This window comes from Gorilla gorilla, chromosome 10 (genome assembly GCF_029281585.2).
Source record: "Gorilla gorilla gorilla isolate KB3781 chromosome 10, NHGRI_mGorGor1-v2.1_pri, whole genome shotgun sequence".
Taxonomy (NCBI): Eukaryota; Metazoa; Chordata; class Mammalia; order Primates; family Hominidae; genus Gorilla; species Gorilla gorilla.
In genome coordinates, this window is record NC_073234.2 from 140548336 (window position 1) to 140564810 (window position 16475).

The window sequence follows — 16475 nt, forward strand, 5'->3', positions numbered from 1 at the left end:
CATCCATCATTTATCCAACTATCCATCCATCCGTCTACACATTCTTCTCCCACCTACCCATCCATCCATCCATCCGTTCATCTATCTTCTACCCATCATCTACCCATTCATCCATCCATCTTCCATTTATCATCCCTCATCCATCATTTATCCTACCATCCATCCATCCAACTGTCTGTACATTCTTCTCTCCACCTACCCATTTATCTGTCATCCATCTATCCATCCATTCATCTATCCTCCACCCATCATCTACCCATTCATCCATCTTCCATTCATCATCCTCATCCACCATCCATCCAACTATCCATCCATCCAACTGTCTATACATTATTCTCTCTACCTACCCATTCACCCATCTTCCATCTCTCCATCCACTCATCTATCCTTCACTCATTATCCATTCATCCATCCATCTTCCATTCATCATCCCTCATACATCATCCATCCAACTGTCTATACATTCTTCTCTCTACCTACCCATTCACCCATCATCCATCTCTCCATCCATTTATCTGTCCTCCATCTGTCATCCGTCCATTCATTCATCCATCCATCCTCCATTCATCATTCCTCATCCATCATCCATCCATCCATCTGCCAGCCGTCTGTCCTTTATTCTTTCCTTCCATCTATCCATCCATCCATCTGCCAGCCGGCAAATATCTGAGGACCCTTGATGTGCAGGGCATGGTAAAAGGCATTTGGTAAAGCAAAGAACAAGACAGGCAAAGTCCCAGCCCTCATGTGAGAACCAGATACTAGACGGCCAGTTACACAGGTGATTATTCATTTGCAGTTATGCTAAGTTTGGTGAAGGAGAAATACAGTGTGCTTTGCAGGTAACTAGTTGGGGGACCTGAGTTCACTGGGTTGGGGGCAAGACAGCCTTGGAGAAGGCTGCTCTGAGGAAGTTTCATTTGAGTGAAGAGCTGCAGGATGAGTGCACACTGAGTGGAGACTGCTGGTGTGCGTGGAGGAGTGTTCAGCAGATCAGACAGCTGTGCAAAGGCAGGAGGTGATTAGGACAACTGAGGAGTCGGAAGAAGGCTGCTGTGACCAGATCCCAGGGAGGGATGGGGAGCAGAGGGAGGAGAGGCCACGGGGTCATTGTCATCAGGGCATGGAGAATGGATTGGTGGGGAGTGGACAGGCTGGCAGCAGGCGATTCATCTGGGCGGGGGCTGGTGGTCAGGATCCTCAGGCAGTTCAAGGCCAGCCCCCTTCCCACTCTGACCTTGGCTCTCAGAGGAACCTTTTGGACATCTGCTACCTCCCATACACCCTGAACCCAAGGCTTCTTCCTGTGTTTTCTCCACAGGTTATTTACCCAACAGTGAGCACGCTGTCAAGGCGATGCTGGCTGCAGCAAGCATTGGTGCCATCTGGAGCTCCACGTCCCCGGACTTCGGTGTGAATGTGAGTCAGGGTCTGTGACAGAGGGGGCACCCCTTGCCCTGTGAGCATCCTAGGCAGGGGCTGCATGGGCTGAATTCCCAGGGGAGCCGGACAGCAGCGTGAGCCCAGCTGGAGGAGGTGGCGTTGCAGCTGCCTCTATGGGGAAAGAAGCCAGAAGGACTTGCATCTGGTTCTTCCTTTCAAGCAGTCCTGACGTTCCCCCACTCCTCGCCATGTTCATCGAAGACGTGGGCAGGTGGCGTATGCAGCACCCAGTGTTGTTAAGGTCTAGTAAGGTCGAGCCCTGTCTTCCTCACCTGGGATTTAGTGACCACGTGAGGTTTGCTAAGTGTGTGTCCTCTGAAGACAGTTCTCTAGATTTTTGTTCTCAAAGTCCTGCCTGCAGAAGTTCCCCAGGACCTCCTTGTGTTGGTTTCTGCTGTTACCAGCCCCTTCCTCTGGACCCGTGCCTTGTGGGTGTGCACTCCGGGAGGGTGGCCTCTCTGTCCCCAAACCACCCCAGGGTGTGTCCAGCTGCCCAGAGTGGCCCAGGCAGGGCCGGAAGCATGTGCTGATCCCCACTGGGGCCCCCCAGCCTATAGGTCTTTCCACGGGGCAAATGAAGCAGCTGCAGAGCGGGTCTTCCTGGGGCCCCCACTCCCCAGCCAGGGCCCTCTCCTGGCTGCAGAGCCTTGGGCGTCAGGGACCTTCAGGAGCCATGAGACCCTGTTACAGGACATGCAGCATCCGTGTCCCTGACCGCTCCTCCTGGTGCCAGCTGCCTCTGTTCTGGGCCAGGCCCTGTGCCATCCGTCAGTCAGCAGCACCAGCTGCAGGTGCAGCCGCTGGCCCTTTAAAACCCAGTGCCCGGAGTTGGTGTCTGTGCTTGTCCACAGGTGAGGCTTTTGGGTGTGAGCTTAGAAATCATGTCTACTTAGAGGCTTGCTTTTTCAGTAAGGTTTTGGAGGAGGAGTGTCCTTTCTCCACACCATGGGAGGAGAGATCAGACACAGGCCCGGAGGCCTGCATCAGGCCGCAGCACCAGCTGGGCTGATGATGGAGCCCTGCTGGGTTCAGGGAGGGCGTGGCCACCTTGTAGATCTGTACTGTGTGGCTGGATGGCCGTGCCCTGCCTTCTGGAACTTTACTGTGTTCTTTCCCAGGCCATCTCACCCTAGGACCTCCCCAGGTCAGCAGGGACTGACCTGAGACAGAAACTCAACCTGTGGCCTCTCCTGTCCCTAGGGCCCTCTGTGGGGGCTGCCTGGGCTGCTGGGGCCAATGGTGTCCTTGTAGGAGGGTCTGGAGGGGTGGAATTCCTGGACTGGACACTCAGACCCCTCAGCTGACCTTGAGCCAGGCTGTCCAGGGCAGAGGGAAGGGCCCCAGGGTGAGATGGCAGGATGGCAGGGTGTGCTCAAGGCCGGGCAGGCTGGCTGCCTCTGCTCCATGTGGCTTCCTTGATCAGTGTCCTTGGGCAAGTGCCCTGGTGTCCCCAGAGGGAGAATGGCAGCAGTGTTAGTGCAACTGCACAGATGGCAGGAGCCACGTTTGTGTGGAGCCAGGGACAGGGTGTGACCCTCCAGGCCAGCCCAGTAAGTGTTAGCTACTGTTTTAACTAGTCGGGAGATGAGTGAGTTTTGAGTTAAATTATGACTAACCTTTTGTAAACGGGTTGTGAAAGGCTGGGAGAGCTGTGTGTGGCAGGGGAGTGATCATGGCCTCCCAGAGCTGGAGTGTAGCCTCCTCCCCCTGGAGAGGTGATGTCAGAGCAACTGGAATCGGCCTTTGGTGGTTTGTCTGAGGCCAGGGGGTGGAGAGAGGGAGAGCCTCTGACTCTGCATGGCTGCAGTGTCAGGGCTGGACCCCAGCCTGTCTCACAGCTGCATCCAGCCTCGCTGGGTCATTGTCCTGTGCACGTCACTCCCCGCTGACTCCAGTCCGGCAGGATCTGCCCATCCTGGAAGGACCCAGGAGGGATGCATGGCTCTGTAGCAAACATGGTCGCGGGGACACTGCTTCCTGGCCGGGGTTGGTCCAGGGTTTTCTGGAATCACCGCCTCCCCGAGCCACCTCTGGAGTGGGAAGTGCTGGCCGAGCTGCTGGGCGCACTAGATGGCAGCATGGCTCTGCTCACCCCATGGCTCCCGCAGCTTCTGGGAAGTGAACAGTCCCAGGCCCTGTGGCTACGTCTCAGGTCAGAAAACAGGGCCACCTGCCCTCCTGCTGAGACGCTTCTCTCTGTCGCTCATTTTGCTAGTGTCTGAGGTATAGACTCCATCCTGCCGGAGTTGGGGGTGTGTGTGACGCACGTTACTCGCACTCGAACCGAGATCCAGCCAGTTGGCAGGGAGTCTGTTGGCATTTGGTGGCTTCATGGCAGGCATTATTGGGCAGCACTCCTGGCCGCATGCACCCAGCGTGGGAGGCCCTGCGTGGATGCCATGTTCACAGCGCTTGGTCCCACAGACACCTGGACACCCGCTGTCGGAGTTGAGTAAGGACCTGGCACAGGTCGACTGCGCCAAAGCCTCTGCTCACCTCCATTTACCATCCTTGTTCAGGGGCTAAAACTAACAGGGATGAATTCCTGGAGTTGCTGATGAGGTGGGGCTGGAACTGAGCCAAGGCTGATGGGTTCTGGGCTCGTGGACAGTTCCTGCATCGGTTCGCAGATCTCTACTTAAAAAAGAGATCCCGTTTTTAATTTCCAGCATCACCATGTTAAACTTCAGACTGTGCCCCGTTTTCAGTAAGGGGCGCTCTTCAGAAACTGCAATGAAGCGTGAATGTCTTCCCTTTGGAATCATGTTTTCTCTTGCTTTGAAATTATATTTCTTTGAATCTCAGAGAATATCGTAAAGGGAAATTGCCACTCTCCTACAAATCCTGTGTTGACTTCTGGTCTCTGTTGATGGAGTCGCACCGTTGGACTCGTGGGTTCACACGCCTGTCCACTGAGAGCTCCTCGGCTGGCTGTGCTGGGTGCTGAAGGGACCCTCTCTGCTGCAGAGCCACAGACCGCAGTGGGCTGTCCAGGGAGTGCTGGGGCATCCGTCTTTACTCGATGACACTGGGGGAACGCGTTTCTGGCCTCCGTCACTCCCCTGTGCTTTACTTCTACCCATTGCGGGCTCTCTCCCACTGCTGCCCACCTCCTTCTGCCTGCTCTCTGCTGGCTGCCTGGGCATCTCAGCTTGCCTTACTAATGCTTTTGGGCTCGGAGGGCATCGCCAGGTTGGGGAAGTGCTCTGTTCTAAGGGTTCCCAACCTTTCCAGCCCCAGCAAGATCTCTAGGTCCTGAGTCTTTTGATGGCTTTGGGTTTTTTGTTTCACTGTTTACCTTTGAGCCTTTGCCATTTTCAGAGATGTCAGGGAAGGCCACCCTCTGATCCCTGCACACCAGAGAGCCCAGCCTGTAGCCTGCAGGCCTTGTCCTCCTGAAGTGCCATCAGGTGGCCGTGTGTGTGTGTGTGTGTGTGTGTGTGTGTAAATAGGACAGCCATTCTCGCTCGCTCTGGGTGGCTGTCAGCATGATTCAACACCGGCTGTTGGTTTCAATGCTTGATTGGTTGCTAAGCACCGTATTCAGGTCAGACACATGTTCATAGGTGTGTTTGTTTTGTTGCAACATGAAAGCCGTCCTCGAGCAGCTCTCCTGGGCCAGGACAGGCTGACAGCTGGTTTTGGATGCTCGAGATCTTGATCCCTGCTGGTCCAGCCAGGAAAACTTCAGCTGTGTCAGAGGACCCCTGAGTCTTTCATGGGGCTAGGGGCCAGACCTCTGATTCAGAAACACTCGTCTTTGTAGCCTGATCACTGTCACTGTGCCTGGGGTCCTGTGGTATTTGAGCCCCAGATCACTGGCAGGCTCAGTGCTTTCACCTTGAGATCCTGGTCACCCTGTACTGGGCTGGTTCTCTGAGATCCCAGTTTCCTTGTGGAAATTCTCTGCTGCCCTCCGGGGCTCTCCCAGGCTGGCTCTCTCTGTTTCTTCCCTGGCCTCAGGCTTCCTGGCAGGTCTTCCTCTGGGCCCCACTCCACCTGCCCCTGGGTGTTGATCTCTATGTCCTCTGTTCAGAACAGCCTCTTCTCCCTCCCGCCTACCCTGTGGGACCTGCTTATTCTTGACGCTGGGCTTTGGAGATGCTGACTCCAGCGGCTTTCTGGGTTTCCTCCTCTTCCTCCTGATTCAGTCTGCTGCAGTATCTCAGCACCCGAATCTGTTCTGCTGTTTTGATTTTCTGTTCCATGTACGGTATTAGTGTTTTCTGAGTGGAGCCAGCACAGTGGTGAGGAGCAGCAGCGCCCACATCAGACAAGCCAGGCTGCAGCCCAGCCATGCCTCTGGCCAGTTGTGAGGCTTTGGGCAAGTCACTCACCCCGTTCCTGCCTTATCAGGGATAGGGAGTGGATACTATTGCCCCCCCCCCCTTTTTTTTTTTTTTTGAGATGGAGTCTCACTCTGTCTCCCAAGCTGGAGTGCAGTGGCGCGATCTCGGCTCACTGCAAGCTCCACCTCCTGGGTTCACACCATTCTCCTGCCTTAGCCTCCCAAGTAGCTGGGACTACAGGCGCCTGCCACCATATCCGGCTAATTTTTTGTATTTTTAGTAGAGACGGGGTTTCACCATGTTAGCCAGGCTGGTCTCGATCTCCTGACCTCGTGATGCAAAGTGCTGGGATTACAGGCATGAGCCACTGTGCCCGGCCTTATTGCCCCTCTCTTAAGGCTGTGAAGGGCAGTAAGTGCCTCTAATGAGCTCAGACTGGGGCCTGGCACATAGTAAGCATTCAGTAAATGCTCAATATGTTTTACTGGCAATCATTTCTTCCCCACTAAACCAAGAACTCTCGGTCCATCTTAGAATCCTGGGCACAGAGAGAGCGCCAGTGTAGACATGCCATTTGTGGTTTGTGTGTTCGCCACAGCCAAGGTCTGGACAGGCCCCTTACCTGTGGGTGAGGGAGCTTGGGTGTCAGGAGTGTTGGGACTCACTTTGCATAAGGGGTGGCTGGGGCTGGAGGGAGCCAGGTGCAGGGATACCTTGTCCAGGGCCATGCGGCCAGGAAAGGGAGGAGTAAGGACCATGGCCTTAGAGTAGGTTGAATGTGTTACCTTGATATTTGCATAGAGACAGCGTCAGAAGTAAACAGAGGGACACCCAAGTCCCAGCAGGACATGAAAGAGTCTGAGAAATCGCTGTGCATGCACTTAGTTAAGTGGACGTGGTGTCTTTCCAGGAAGGGCAGGCACTTGCTCTCGGGGGGTGCATCTGGGCACTGAGAATGGGGAAGAGGGGCTTGCCTGGCTGGGGGTGAGCTTCTGTTTAGATGCCTTGTTCTAGTGCCAGTGCCCAGGCGCTGGTCTAGGGGGTGAAGACTTCTCTCCTGGATGCTTCTGTCCCAGTCTCCTGCCCATCAGAAGTGGCTGGGGAGGAGGAAGGGGTGGCATTCTCAGTCCAGGAGGGTTTGGTGCCAGGAAGGGCCATTTCTGGACATTATCTTCTTCTGATGGATTTGGGCAGGGTGTATGTTAGCATCAGACCCAAGGAGCGCCAGCCCTGGTGGCCTGTGGAGTAAATGCTGGTGGGACCGGGGTGCCACCTGCCTGCAGACTTGGCCTGTTGCTGCAGGACTCCTGGGGGGCACCATTTTGGAGCTTTCTGCAGCCACCTCTGTGTAGCAGTTTAGAGCAGAAGAAGAAGTAGTAGGAAATAGTCTTTGTCCACCAAGGGTGTCACTGAGGAAAGGGTACCGGGGGTACCCTTGAAATGGAGGAGGGAGGAGGTGGACGGTGACCAAAGGCCTGATGTCCTGAGGCCAGGGGCCAAGTCCCTGTTACCTGTATGTCCCATGCACTTTTTTTAAACTGATGCTGAAGTTGGCCAATGTTTTACTTAATGGTTTTCTTAAAAAAAAAAAAAGTGCATTGGGGCAGCTCCAAGGGCGTCTCTGTAATAATGTCACAGTCATTCCCTTGTCCCTCACCCGCCTGCCGTGAACTTTGCTGAGGGGCAGAGGAAGTGGCGGGACTAGAGAGAAGCTTGGCTCGGTCTGCACCTCCTCCCGTGCCTTCCGCAGTGGCCAAGGTGTTCAGCTGGAGGAAGACCCCTCCTTCCTGTCATGACTGTGCATCCTGAGAGCACTTCAGCCTTCCTTCCCCCTGTCCAGTCAGCACTGGCGGGGCTGCCAGAAGTTCTCAAGACTCAGGGAGCCCCAGAGGAGCTCACAAGTCCCCAGGGGGAGCCCCATCTCAGTAACCCCCGCCACTACAACCTTGCCAAACCAGGAGCTCGGGCTGTGCCCCACACCCTTTCACTCCCTTCCCTACCGTTGGCTGTTCTTGCCGCCTCTCCACTGTCCTCCTTCATACGTTTGATTGAACGGTTCCTTGGTTCCTCTGTGACCCCGCCTAGGCACTGCCATCTCTCACGTGTGCCGTCGTAGTAGCTTCCGACCAGTCTCGTTTCTGCTTCTCTCTACTGTACACCTTTTTATCTTTTTCTTTTCTTTCTTTTTTAACTTTCATCACCTTTCTACTATCCAGTACACACCCTTTAACAAGTGGATCCGAACCAGTGTTTGTTTCTGTCTCTCTCCCAGATTAAATATTCTTTAGAGGGCTGGGCTGGGTAGCTTACACCTGTAATCCCAGCACTTTGGGAGGCTGAGGCGGATGGATCACTTGAGTCCCGGAGTTTGAGAGCAGCCTGGGCAACATGGCAAAACTCCATCTCTACAAAAAAGAAATAAATTAGCTGGGTGTGGTGGCACACAGCCTGATCCTGAGCCCGGGAGGTTGAGTCTGAGTGAACTGTGATCTGTCTACTGTACTCTAGCCTGGGTGACAGGGCAGAACCCTGTCTAAAAAAAAAAAATCCTTTAGTGACTTTCTCATTTTCTTTTGTTCTGTTTTTCTCATTACCTTTTTTTTTTTTTTTCTGAGACAGAGACTCAGTCTGTCACCCAGGCTGGAGTGCAGTGGCATGATCTCAGCTCACTGCAACCTCTGCCTCCCAGGTTCAAGTCATTCTCCTGCCTCAGCCTTCCAAGTAGCTGAGACTACAGGCGTGCGCCACCACGCCCGGCCAATTTTTGTATTTTTAGTAGAGATGGGGTTTCACCATGTTGGCCAGGCTGGTCTTGAACTCCTGATCCTCAAGTGATCCACCCGCCTTGGCCTCCCAGTGTTGGGTGTACAGGCGTGAGCCACCGCTCCTGGCCCTCATTACCTTTTCAAACTGTATTGCTGGGGTTTAACACCACTATTTATTTTGCTGGATTGAGTTATATGTGGCCACCTTGCCTAACTGATTTGTTCTAGTGGTTTTTCTGGTGACTTTCACAGATTTTGTGTGCAGCTGTTCCCATTGTGTGCAGGGGGCAAACTGTTTCTAGTTCCCACCCCGGGACGTAGGTGGGGGTGTTCAGCACAGGTGCAGGTGGGCTGGGGGTGGGCATCTTGCATGTCCTTTTCTCACTGGACATCTTATCTTTTACCAAGTGCGAAATGTGCCGTCAGGTGTCTGCCAGATACCTTTTGTCAGTGAGGAAGTATCCTTCAGTTTCCAGTTGATTAAAGCGTGGGTTTGGAAAGCATGTTGCCTTTTATCAGAAGCTTCCAAGATAATCATGCGATTTCCCCCTCCGTTAGCCTGTTGCTGTAGTCAATAACGTTGGTCTGTAATCTCTCTCTCTTTTGGTTTGTGTGTTTCCTGTCTTTCTCTGACTTCTGTAATGGCTTACACAGAAGGGATGCTGTAGCTTACAGAGACTTGGTGGTGCTCGCCTGCAGAGCTGCCCACCCTGGTGTCCCTGGAGGAGGTAGACCTTTGTCACTTCAGCTGTGGTGCTGCTTTTTGAATAAATTTTGGTAATTTATATTTTCTTGAGAAGTCATCCATTCTATCTGGATTTCAAAATCTATTAAACATTGTTTTCTGGCTCATGAATCTTTTATTCTGTAGTCAAGTGTGATTTCTAATTTTGAGAGGCCACATGCTTCAGCTTAGTCACCTGCAATATGAGGGTGATAAGGGCACCCATGTCCAAGGTCATTCTGAGCAGTAAATGAGCAAATATCGGTCCAGTGCTTAGGGCAGCACCTGACACACAGTAAGTGTTCTACAAGGGGTAACTGGAAATGTTAGGTTTCCTTTTTTGTTTGTTTGTTTGTTTGTTTGAGATGGAGTCTCGCTTTATCACCTAGGCCGCATGATCTCAGCTCACTGCAACCTCTGCCTCCCGGGCTCAAGCGATTCTCCTGCCTCAGCCTCCCGAGTAGCAGGGATTATAGGCATGGGCCACCGTGTCTGGCTAATTTTTCTATTTTTAGTAGAGATGGGGTTTCTTAATTTTGGTTAGGCTGGTCTCAAACTCCTGACCTCAAGTGATCTGCCCGCCTCGGCCTCCCGAAGTGCTGGGATTACAGGCGTGAGCCACTGTGCCCGGCTGAAATGCTAGGTTTCTTCTTGATCAGATTTTTCAGGAAGCTTACTTTTATTTTATTTTAAGACAGGGTCTTTCTCTGTTGCCCAGGCTGGAGTACAGTGGTGCGAACATAGTTCACTGCAGCCTCGAGCTCCTGGGCTCAAGCAATCCTCCCCACTCAGCCTCCCACGTAGCTGGGATTACAGGTGCCCTGCTAATTTAATAAAATAATTTTTTTGTAGCTGTCCAAGCTCGTCTCCCAAAGTGTTGGGATTACAGGCACGAGCCACCATGCCTGCTAAGAAGCTTATGTTATTGGTTGTTTTGGAAAAACAATTTTGGTTTTGCTGGTCAAGTCCATCATTAGTTTTTCCTTATGGATTTAATTCCTTCTCTCTTTTTCTTTCCCTGGCTACCTAATTTTGAGTGTAGTTTACTGAAAACATTGGAAATGGAAAACAATAACATTTGCAATTGTTTTCCTGTTGTGTTTCTGATAGATCGTATGTTCTGGGGAGTGGGAACCCTGTCTGTCTGGTTCCCTGGCACGGTGCCTGGCACCTAGCACATGGAATAAACAAATGCTTTCTACTCCCTACTCTTCTCTGTTAATTCAGCTTCTAGTTGGGGAAATTGGACAGTGTTGAGTAAACTCTGAATCTTAGAACTCTTAGCACAGAGATTCTCAAATTTTATCACACCTCAGGATCATCTGGATGGCTGGTGAGAACAGATTGCTGGGTCTCCTGCAGAGTTTCCAATTCATTAGGTCTGGGGCCCCAGGTGAGGCTGACTGGCTGCCTGGGGGACCACACTTTGAGCTGCCCAGCCTCCCTCCCACAACACTCTGCCCCTTAGACTCCCGCAGAGTCAGCGTTTCTGCTTCCCTGCTAAGAGTCACCAGGGAGCTCTGAAAACAAATGCCCGCCGCTCCTGACCCGTTAATTAGTTATCCTAATGAGCTTAATTAACTTAATAGTCCCACTGCAGGCGGTGCTACCAGGCAGCCAGGGTGGAGATCCCTGTGCTGTGAAGTCCTTACTCAGAGGTTCTGGGGCCACTGTATGTGCCCTGGGGGTAGCCCTAGGTGTTGGTCTTGAACTGCTTGCATCAGGCTCATGTGCGAGGGAATAGCAGCCATCTGGGCGATGGCTACCCATGTTTGCAGATGGCAGTCTCTTAACACAGTGTAACCTTGAGGATGGCCAGGAGGGAAGTGAATAGAAGCCTTGTCTGAGAGTGCTTTAATCTGTTACTAACATTAATAATCTGTTAATAATTAATAATCTGGACTAACACTCAGGGAGTGTCAGTGAATGTTATGAGTTCCAAGAACAAGCCCATGCCTGCATGGGAGGAATCCCCTGTTTCAGGAAAGCAATGCCCTTGGCTGGACTGCAGACTCCACGTGCAGTACAGACCAGAGACATGGGTGTGGTGATCCTGCCTTTTAAGATGCAGCTCATTAACTAGTGTATGCACGTGTAGGCTTATGCCATTGGTTGGCATAAATGCACTGCTTGGAGGATTCAGGTTCCTCTTTAATTGAAGATTCCGAGAACCAAAATATGGGGCCACTTTGCTTTGCTGTTGTGGCCTCTTTGGAAGATGAATCTTCTTTTGTATACACTAGCAGAGCTGTGCTAACAGGCTCTTTCTGTAAAGTGGGGAATCTTTTTGGTAGTGCAAACACACACTCTATACTCTTCCTATTTCAGTATATGTCTGTAAATACTTCTGGTATTTCTTGATATTGATGCCTTCCTTGGCATAGTGGTTGTTCTCAGATATAAGTTGTGCTTTGATCAACTTTTTTTTTTTTTTTTTTTTTTGAGATGGAGTCTCACTCTGTCACCCAGGGTGGAGTGCAGTGGCACTACCTTGGTTCACTGCAACCTCCGCCTCCCAGGTTCAAGCGATTCTCCTGCCTTAGCCTCATGAGTAGATGGGACTACAGGCGCGTGCCACCATGCCTGGGTAATTTTTGTATTTTTAGTAGAGATGGGGTTTCACCATGTTGGTCAGGCTGGTCTTGAACTCCTGACCTCATGATCCGCCCACCTCAGCCTCCCAAAGTGCTGGGATTACAGGTGTAAGCCACCATGCCTGCCTTTTTTTTTTTTTTTTTAAAAAAAAAAACAAACAAACAGAATCTTGCTCTGTTGCCCAGGCTGGAGTGCAATGGCACGATCTCGGCTCACTGCAGCCTCCGCCTCCTAGGTTCAAGCGATTCTCCTGCGTCAGCCTCTGAAGTAGCTGGGGCCACAGGCATGTGTCACCATGCCTGGCTAATTTTTGTATTTTTAGTAGAGATGGGGTTTCACCATATTGGCCAGCTAGTCTTGAACTCCTGACCTCAAGTGATTCACCTGCCTCGGCCTCTCAAAGTGCTTGGATTACAGGTGTGAGCCAGCGCGCCCGGCCTCATCGACTTTCTTTATTGGCTACGGGTGCTGGGGACACAGGGACCTGGTCATGCACTGATGATGTTGCCCTTTCTCTCCCGTGAAATGCAGTGGTCCTATTGGCTACTGAAGGTTTTTGCCGTTTTTTTTTTTAGAGACAGGGTCTCACTCGTGCCCAGGCTGGAATGCAGTGGTGCAAGCATAGCTCACTCCAACCTTGAACTCCTGGGCTCAAGCAATCCTCCCACCTCAGCCTCCAGAGTAGGTGGGACTACAGGCACCCACCACCATGCCTGCTGGTTTTTGCCTTTTGGATGATCAATGATGACTTTTTCCTCCTGCTTTCAGGGTGTGCTGGACCGGTTTTCTCAAATTCAGCCAAAGCTCATCTTCTCTGTGGAGGCTGTTGTCTATAATGGCAAAGAACACAACCACATGGAAAAGCTGCAGCAGGTGGTTAAAGGTGTGTGGCCCTTCCGGCTCCCAGCCGGCATGGCTGGGTGTGTGTGTGGGTACATAAGAGTCTGCCAGGAGTCAACCTGGGTAGTCTCTGCCCCAGATTGTGTTATATTCTCTGCCCCAGATTGTGTTATATTTTGTGGGAAAAAACAAAACAAAACAAAAAAACAGCCAAGCATCTTTGTCCTGTAACCTTGTGTTTTCTCCTTTCGCTCCTTCCAGGCCTACCAGACTTGAAGAAAGTGGTGGTGATTCCTTATGTGTCCTCCAGAGAGAACATAGACCTTTCAAAGATTCCAAACAGGTAATGTACCGCATTCTGACCCACAGGTCCGTGTGGACCCACTGGAGCTCCTGCGGGGAAGTAGGCCTCTGGATCTTCCACTTGGGGTCACTCAGAGAATTTTAGAAGTGGAGGAGGTTTTAGTTAAAAGCATCATTTTGTAGATAAGGCACCTGAGGCCCCAGAGCGAATCCCCCAAGAACACATAGTGAATGAATGGCGGAAGAGAGACGGTCCCAGGCACCCTCACTCTTCCAATCTGGTGTCCCTTATGTAGGGGGCTCTGATGGGGCCAAGCCCACCTTCCTAGATTGGCCACAGAAATTCTGCATTGGAAATCATGTGTATATGTATGTGCACATGGTGCATGCACTGCACACACATGCACATGACAAGGCACACACATATCTACATGTGTACACACGCATATCTACATGTGTACACATGCATATCTACACGTGTACACATGCATATCTACATGTGTACACATGCATGTGCATTTACACATGTGCATACGTGCACAGGTGCACATGCATGTGTACATGTGTATGTATGGCTATGCATACATAAACACTCGTATATGTATTTTTCACCTTTTAGGACATGTGTGTGTTCCCCATTGCTGATGACATCTTCCTTGGCTTTTCTGACATTTATAAAAGAATAAACCACATGTTTTGTGTACCCAATAGGATTGTAAGAATCTTCATTTTTGGCCAGGCATGGTGGCTCACGCCTGTAATCCCAGCACTTTGGGAGGCCGAGGCGGGCGGATCACGAGGTCAGGAGATCGAGACCATCCTGGCTAACACGGTGAAACCCTGTCTCTACTAGAAATACAAAAAATTAGCCAGGTGTGGTGGCGGGCACCTGTAGTCCCAGCTACTCGGGAGGCTGAGGCAGGAGAATGGCGTGAATCTGGGAGGAAGAGCTTGCAGTGAGCCAAGATAGCGCCACTGCACTCCGGCCTGGGCAAAAGAGCGAAACTCCGTCTCAAAAAAAAAAAAAAAAAGAATCTTCATTTTGAATAGAGATTAAGGAAATGGATTATGGATTATGGTTTAGTCAAAGTTGAATTCTTCCCAAAGTTCTTGGAGTTACCTTCCTTTAATTTTTCTTGAAACAGTTGTGGGGAGAGGGTTCTGAGCTCAGGCGTTTACCCCCGCGGGGTAAGCTTTCCCTTGAGCCTTGGGTCTGGGCCACTGGAGGGCACCTTGTATGTGGCTCCTTGAGGCCTGGTGAGGAGGGGCTATGTAAACATGGCAGGGTGTCTTCATACCAGCCACGGGGACCAGAGGTGGAAGAGAGGAGGAGATGGCGGAGGCCTTTTTGTTCCAGCAAGTGGTAGTCGGTGCATGGCTTGTTACCGTCTGTCAGGGTGTTCTCAGGGGCACCACAAGGTACAAATCATGTGTCCTGTCCTCCGGGAGTTGCAGTCTAGTTGGAGAGGCGAGACCCACCTGCAGGGAGGATGAGCTGTGACCACTAGGAGTGGGAGGGACAGGATATGCCCAGGGGTTGACAGCAGGGCCTGGGTGCTTCCCTGTAGGATCTGGGGAGGTGGCATCTGGGGGTGGCTTTGAGGTATGAGCAGGGTCTGGGGACAGCTGTGTGTGCAGGGCATATTCTGGAGCCTGGAGGGTGCTGCAGGCAAAGTGGTGGCTTGGCGAGGGCCATGGTCTCCAGATCCGACTTGTCAGGTTCAGCTCTCAGCTGTGTGACTCTGTGCAAGTAACCTCTCTGAGCCTTGTGTCTCCATCTGTAAAATGGAGATGAGGTGGTACCTGTATTAGGTCGTTCTTGCCTTGCTATAAAGAAATACCTGAGACTGGGTAATTTATAAGAAAAGAGGTTTAATTGGCTTATGGTTCTGCAGGCTGTGCGAGAGGCATGGTGCCGGCATCTGCTTCTGGGGAGGCTGTATGGAGCTTGTGATCATGGCGGAAGGGAAGTGGAGCGGGCACTTTACATGGGAAAGCAGGAGTGGAGGGGGGCGGGGGGTGGGGTGCCACACACTTTTCAATGACCAGCTCTTGTGTGAACTCAGAGTGAGAACCCACTCATCACCAAGGGGATGGTCCCTGCCATTCACGAGGAATCCACCCTCGTGATGCAAACACCTCCCACCAGGCCCCACCTGCAGATTGGGGGTTACATTTCAACACGAGATGAGGGTGGGGACAAACATCCACACTCTTATCAGCACCGTCCTCTCAGGCTGGCTGGGAGGATTAAATAAGCTGCTGCTCTGCAAAGCGTGCACAGTCAGCTCTCAGTGATCCTGCCTGTCATTGTGCGGCTGCGGTGGGCTCTGTCGCCTGAAGCACCTGAGTCAGGATGGGCAGATTCTTCACAGGCAGGCCCAGGTGCCTGTCCCGTAGACTGTGGGACCCTGCCGACCTTAATAAATTACAACCAGGTGCCAGAGCGCTGGCTTTCTTTCATGCAACCTCGGATTTTGTGCCCCAGGTGTATGGATGGAGGCCATGAGGCATGGAGGCTAGGAGGAAAACCAGACAGGGTTTACCAGCCCCCTGGTTGGCCTGGCTATTTTTTCTGAATAATATTCATCAGCAGTTGATATAAAATGAGGGCATCCAGCAGAATCATGTTAGCCACTTCATTTAGCCTGACACCCCAGGGGCTGGACTCCCACTGCAGTCCATCCTTTGATTGTGGATGCCACAGATAAAGCAGAAACGGGTACGTGCCCATCTGTGGAGAATTGACGGGGCCGGGGGAGCCACCCTGTGGGCTTTTCATTCTTAGAAGAGCTTTAACAAAGGTAATCATTATGTACTGTGATTTATGGGCCATTTGACAGAAAAGGCTTTTCTCTGTGTGAAGTATCTGATTAGATCCAGCACTTTATAATGGGATTCTTACAGGAGGTAGAGGTGGGATGGGGTTTTCATTGGCTGTAAAGTTCCACAGTGAATAGTCTTCCTGACATGCTGGAGCAGACGGCTTTGTTTGTTTCTTGCTTAGAGCTGAATTATTTTGGATGCCCTTTTTAAACCACCATGTCTTCCCCAGGAGAAACCTTTATATTTAAGGATGCCTTCTCATGCAAGACAGCAAAATTCTTCATTTTAGTCTGTATGGCATTTGTATTTCAGAATAATTATCCCTAGCAAATGGCTGCAGGCTGCGTTTAACTGATTCCCACCTCCTTCCCTGAGAGAAAGTCCATTTGTCAGTTGAGTATAGGGCCAGTGTTTTGAGATGGATGTTGCTGCTGAATTCAAAATAGAAGACCACCTTTTCCCAAGATGGCTTGTGGCTTCTGTGGCTGTTTCTAGTGCAGAAAACAAATCTCCTGTTTGTGTCGCCCCTTTGGTGGTTCTTGGCCACCTACAACAATGCTGCCTGTCAGTTTTGGGGGTAAGCCTAGGCACACTTTCTGGGTGACAGTCAATAGCTGGGATTAATTTTATTTGTTCTTGCACAGATAGTTGTATCTTGCTATTGTAAACCTCAGGAGCTAGTAAGTTAGT

At 51.5% G+C, this 16475-nt stretch overlaps 1 protein-coding gene across 3 annotated transcripts in view; it reads left to right on the forward strand.

The window, feature by feature from the left end:
• AACS (acetoacetyl-CoA synthetase) overlaps nucleotides 1–16475 on the forward strand; it is a 77971-nt gene that overhangs the window by 24727 nt on the left and 36769 nt on the right. For all 3 annotated transcript variants that reach the window (XM_031000692.3, XM_031000693.3, XM_063694488.1), the window contains exons 5-7: nucleotides 1322–1419; nucleotides 12585–12699; nucleotides 12918–12999. In XM_031000692.3, the coding sequence (XP_030856552.2) occupies nucleotides 1322–1419; nucleotides 12585–12699; nucleotides 12918–12999 (295 nt within the window). The remainder of the gene's footprint in view (nucleotides 1–1321; nucleotides 1420–12584; nucleotides 12700–12917; nucleotides 13000–16475) is intronic.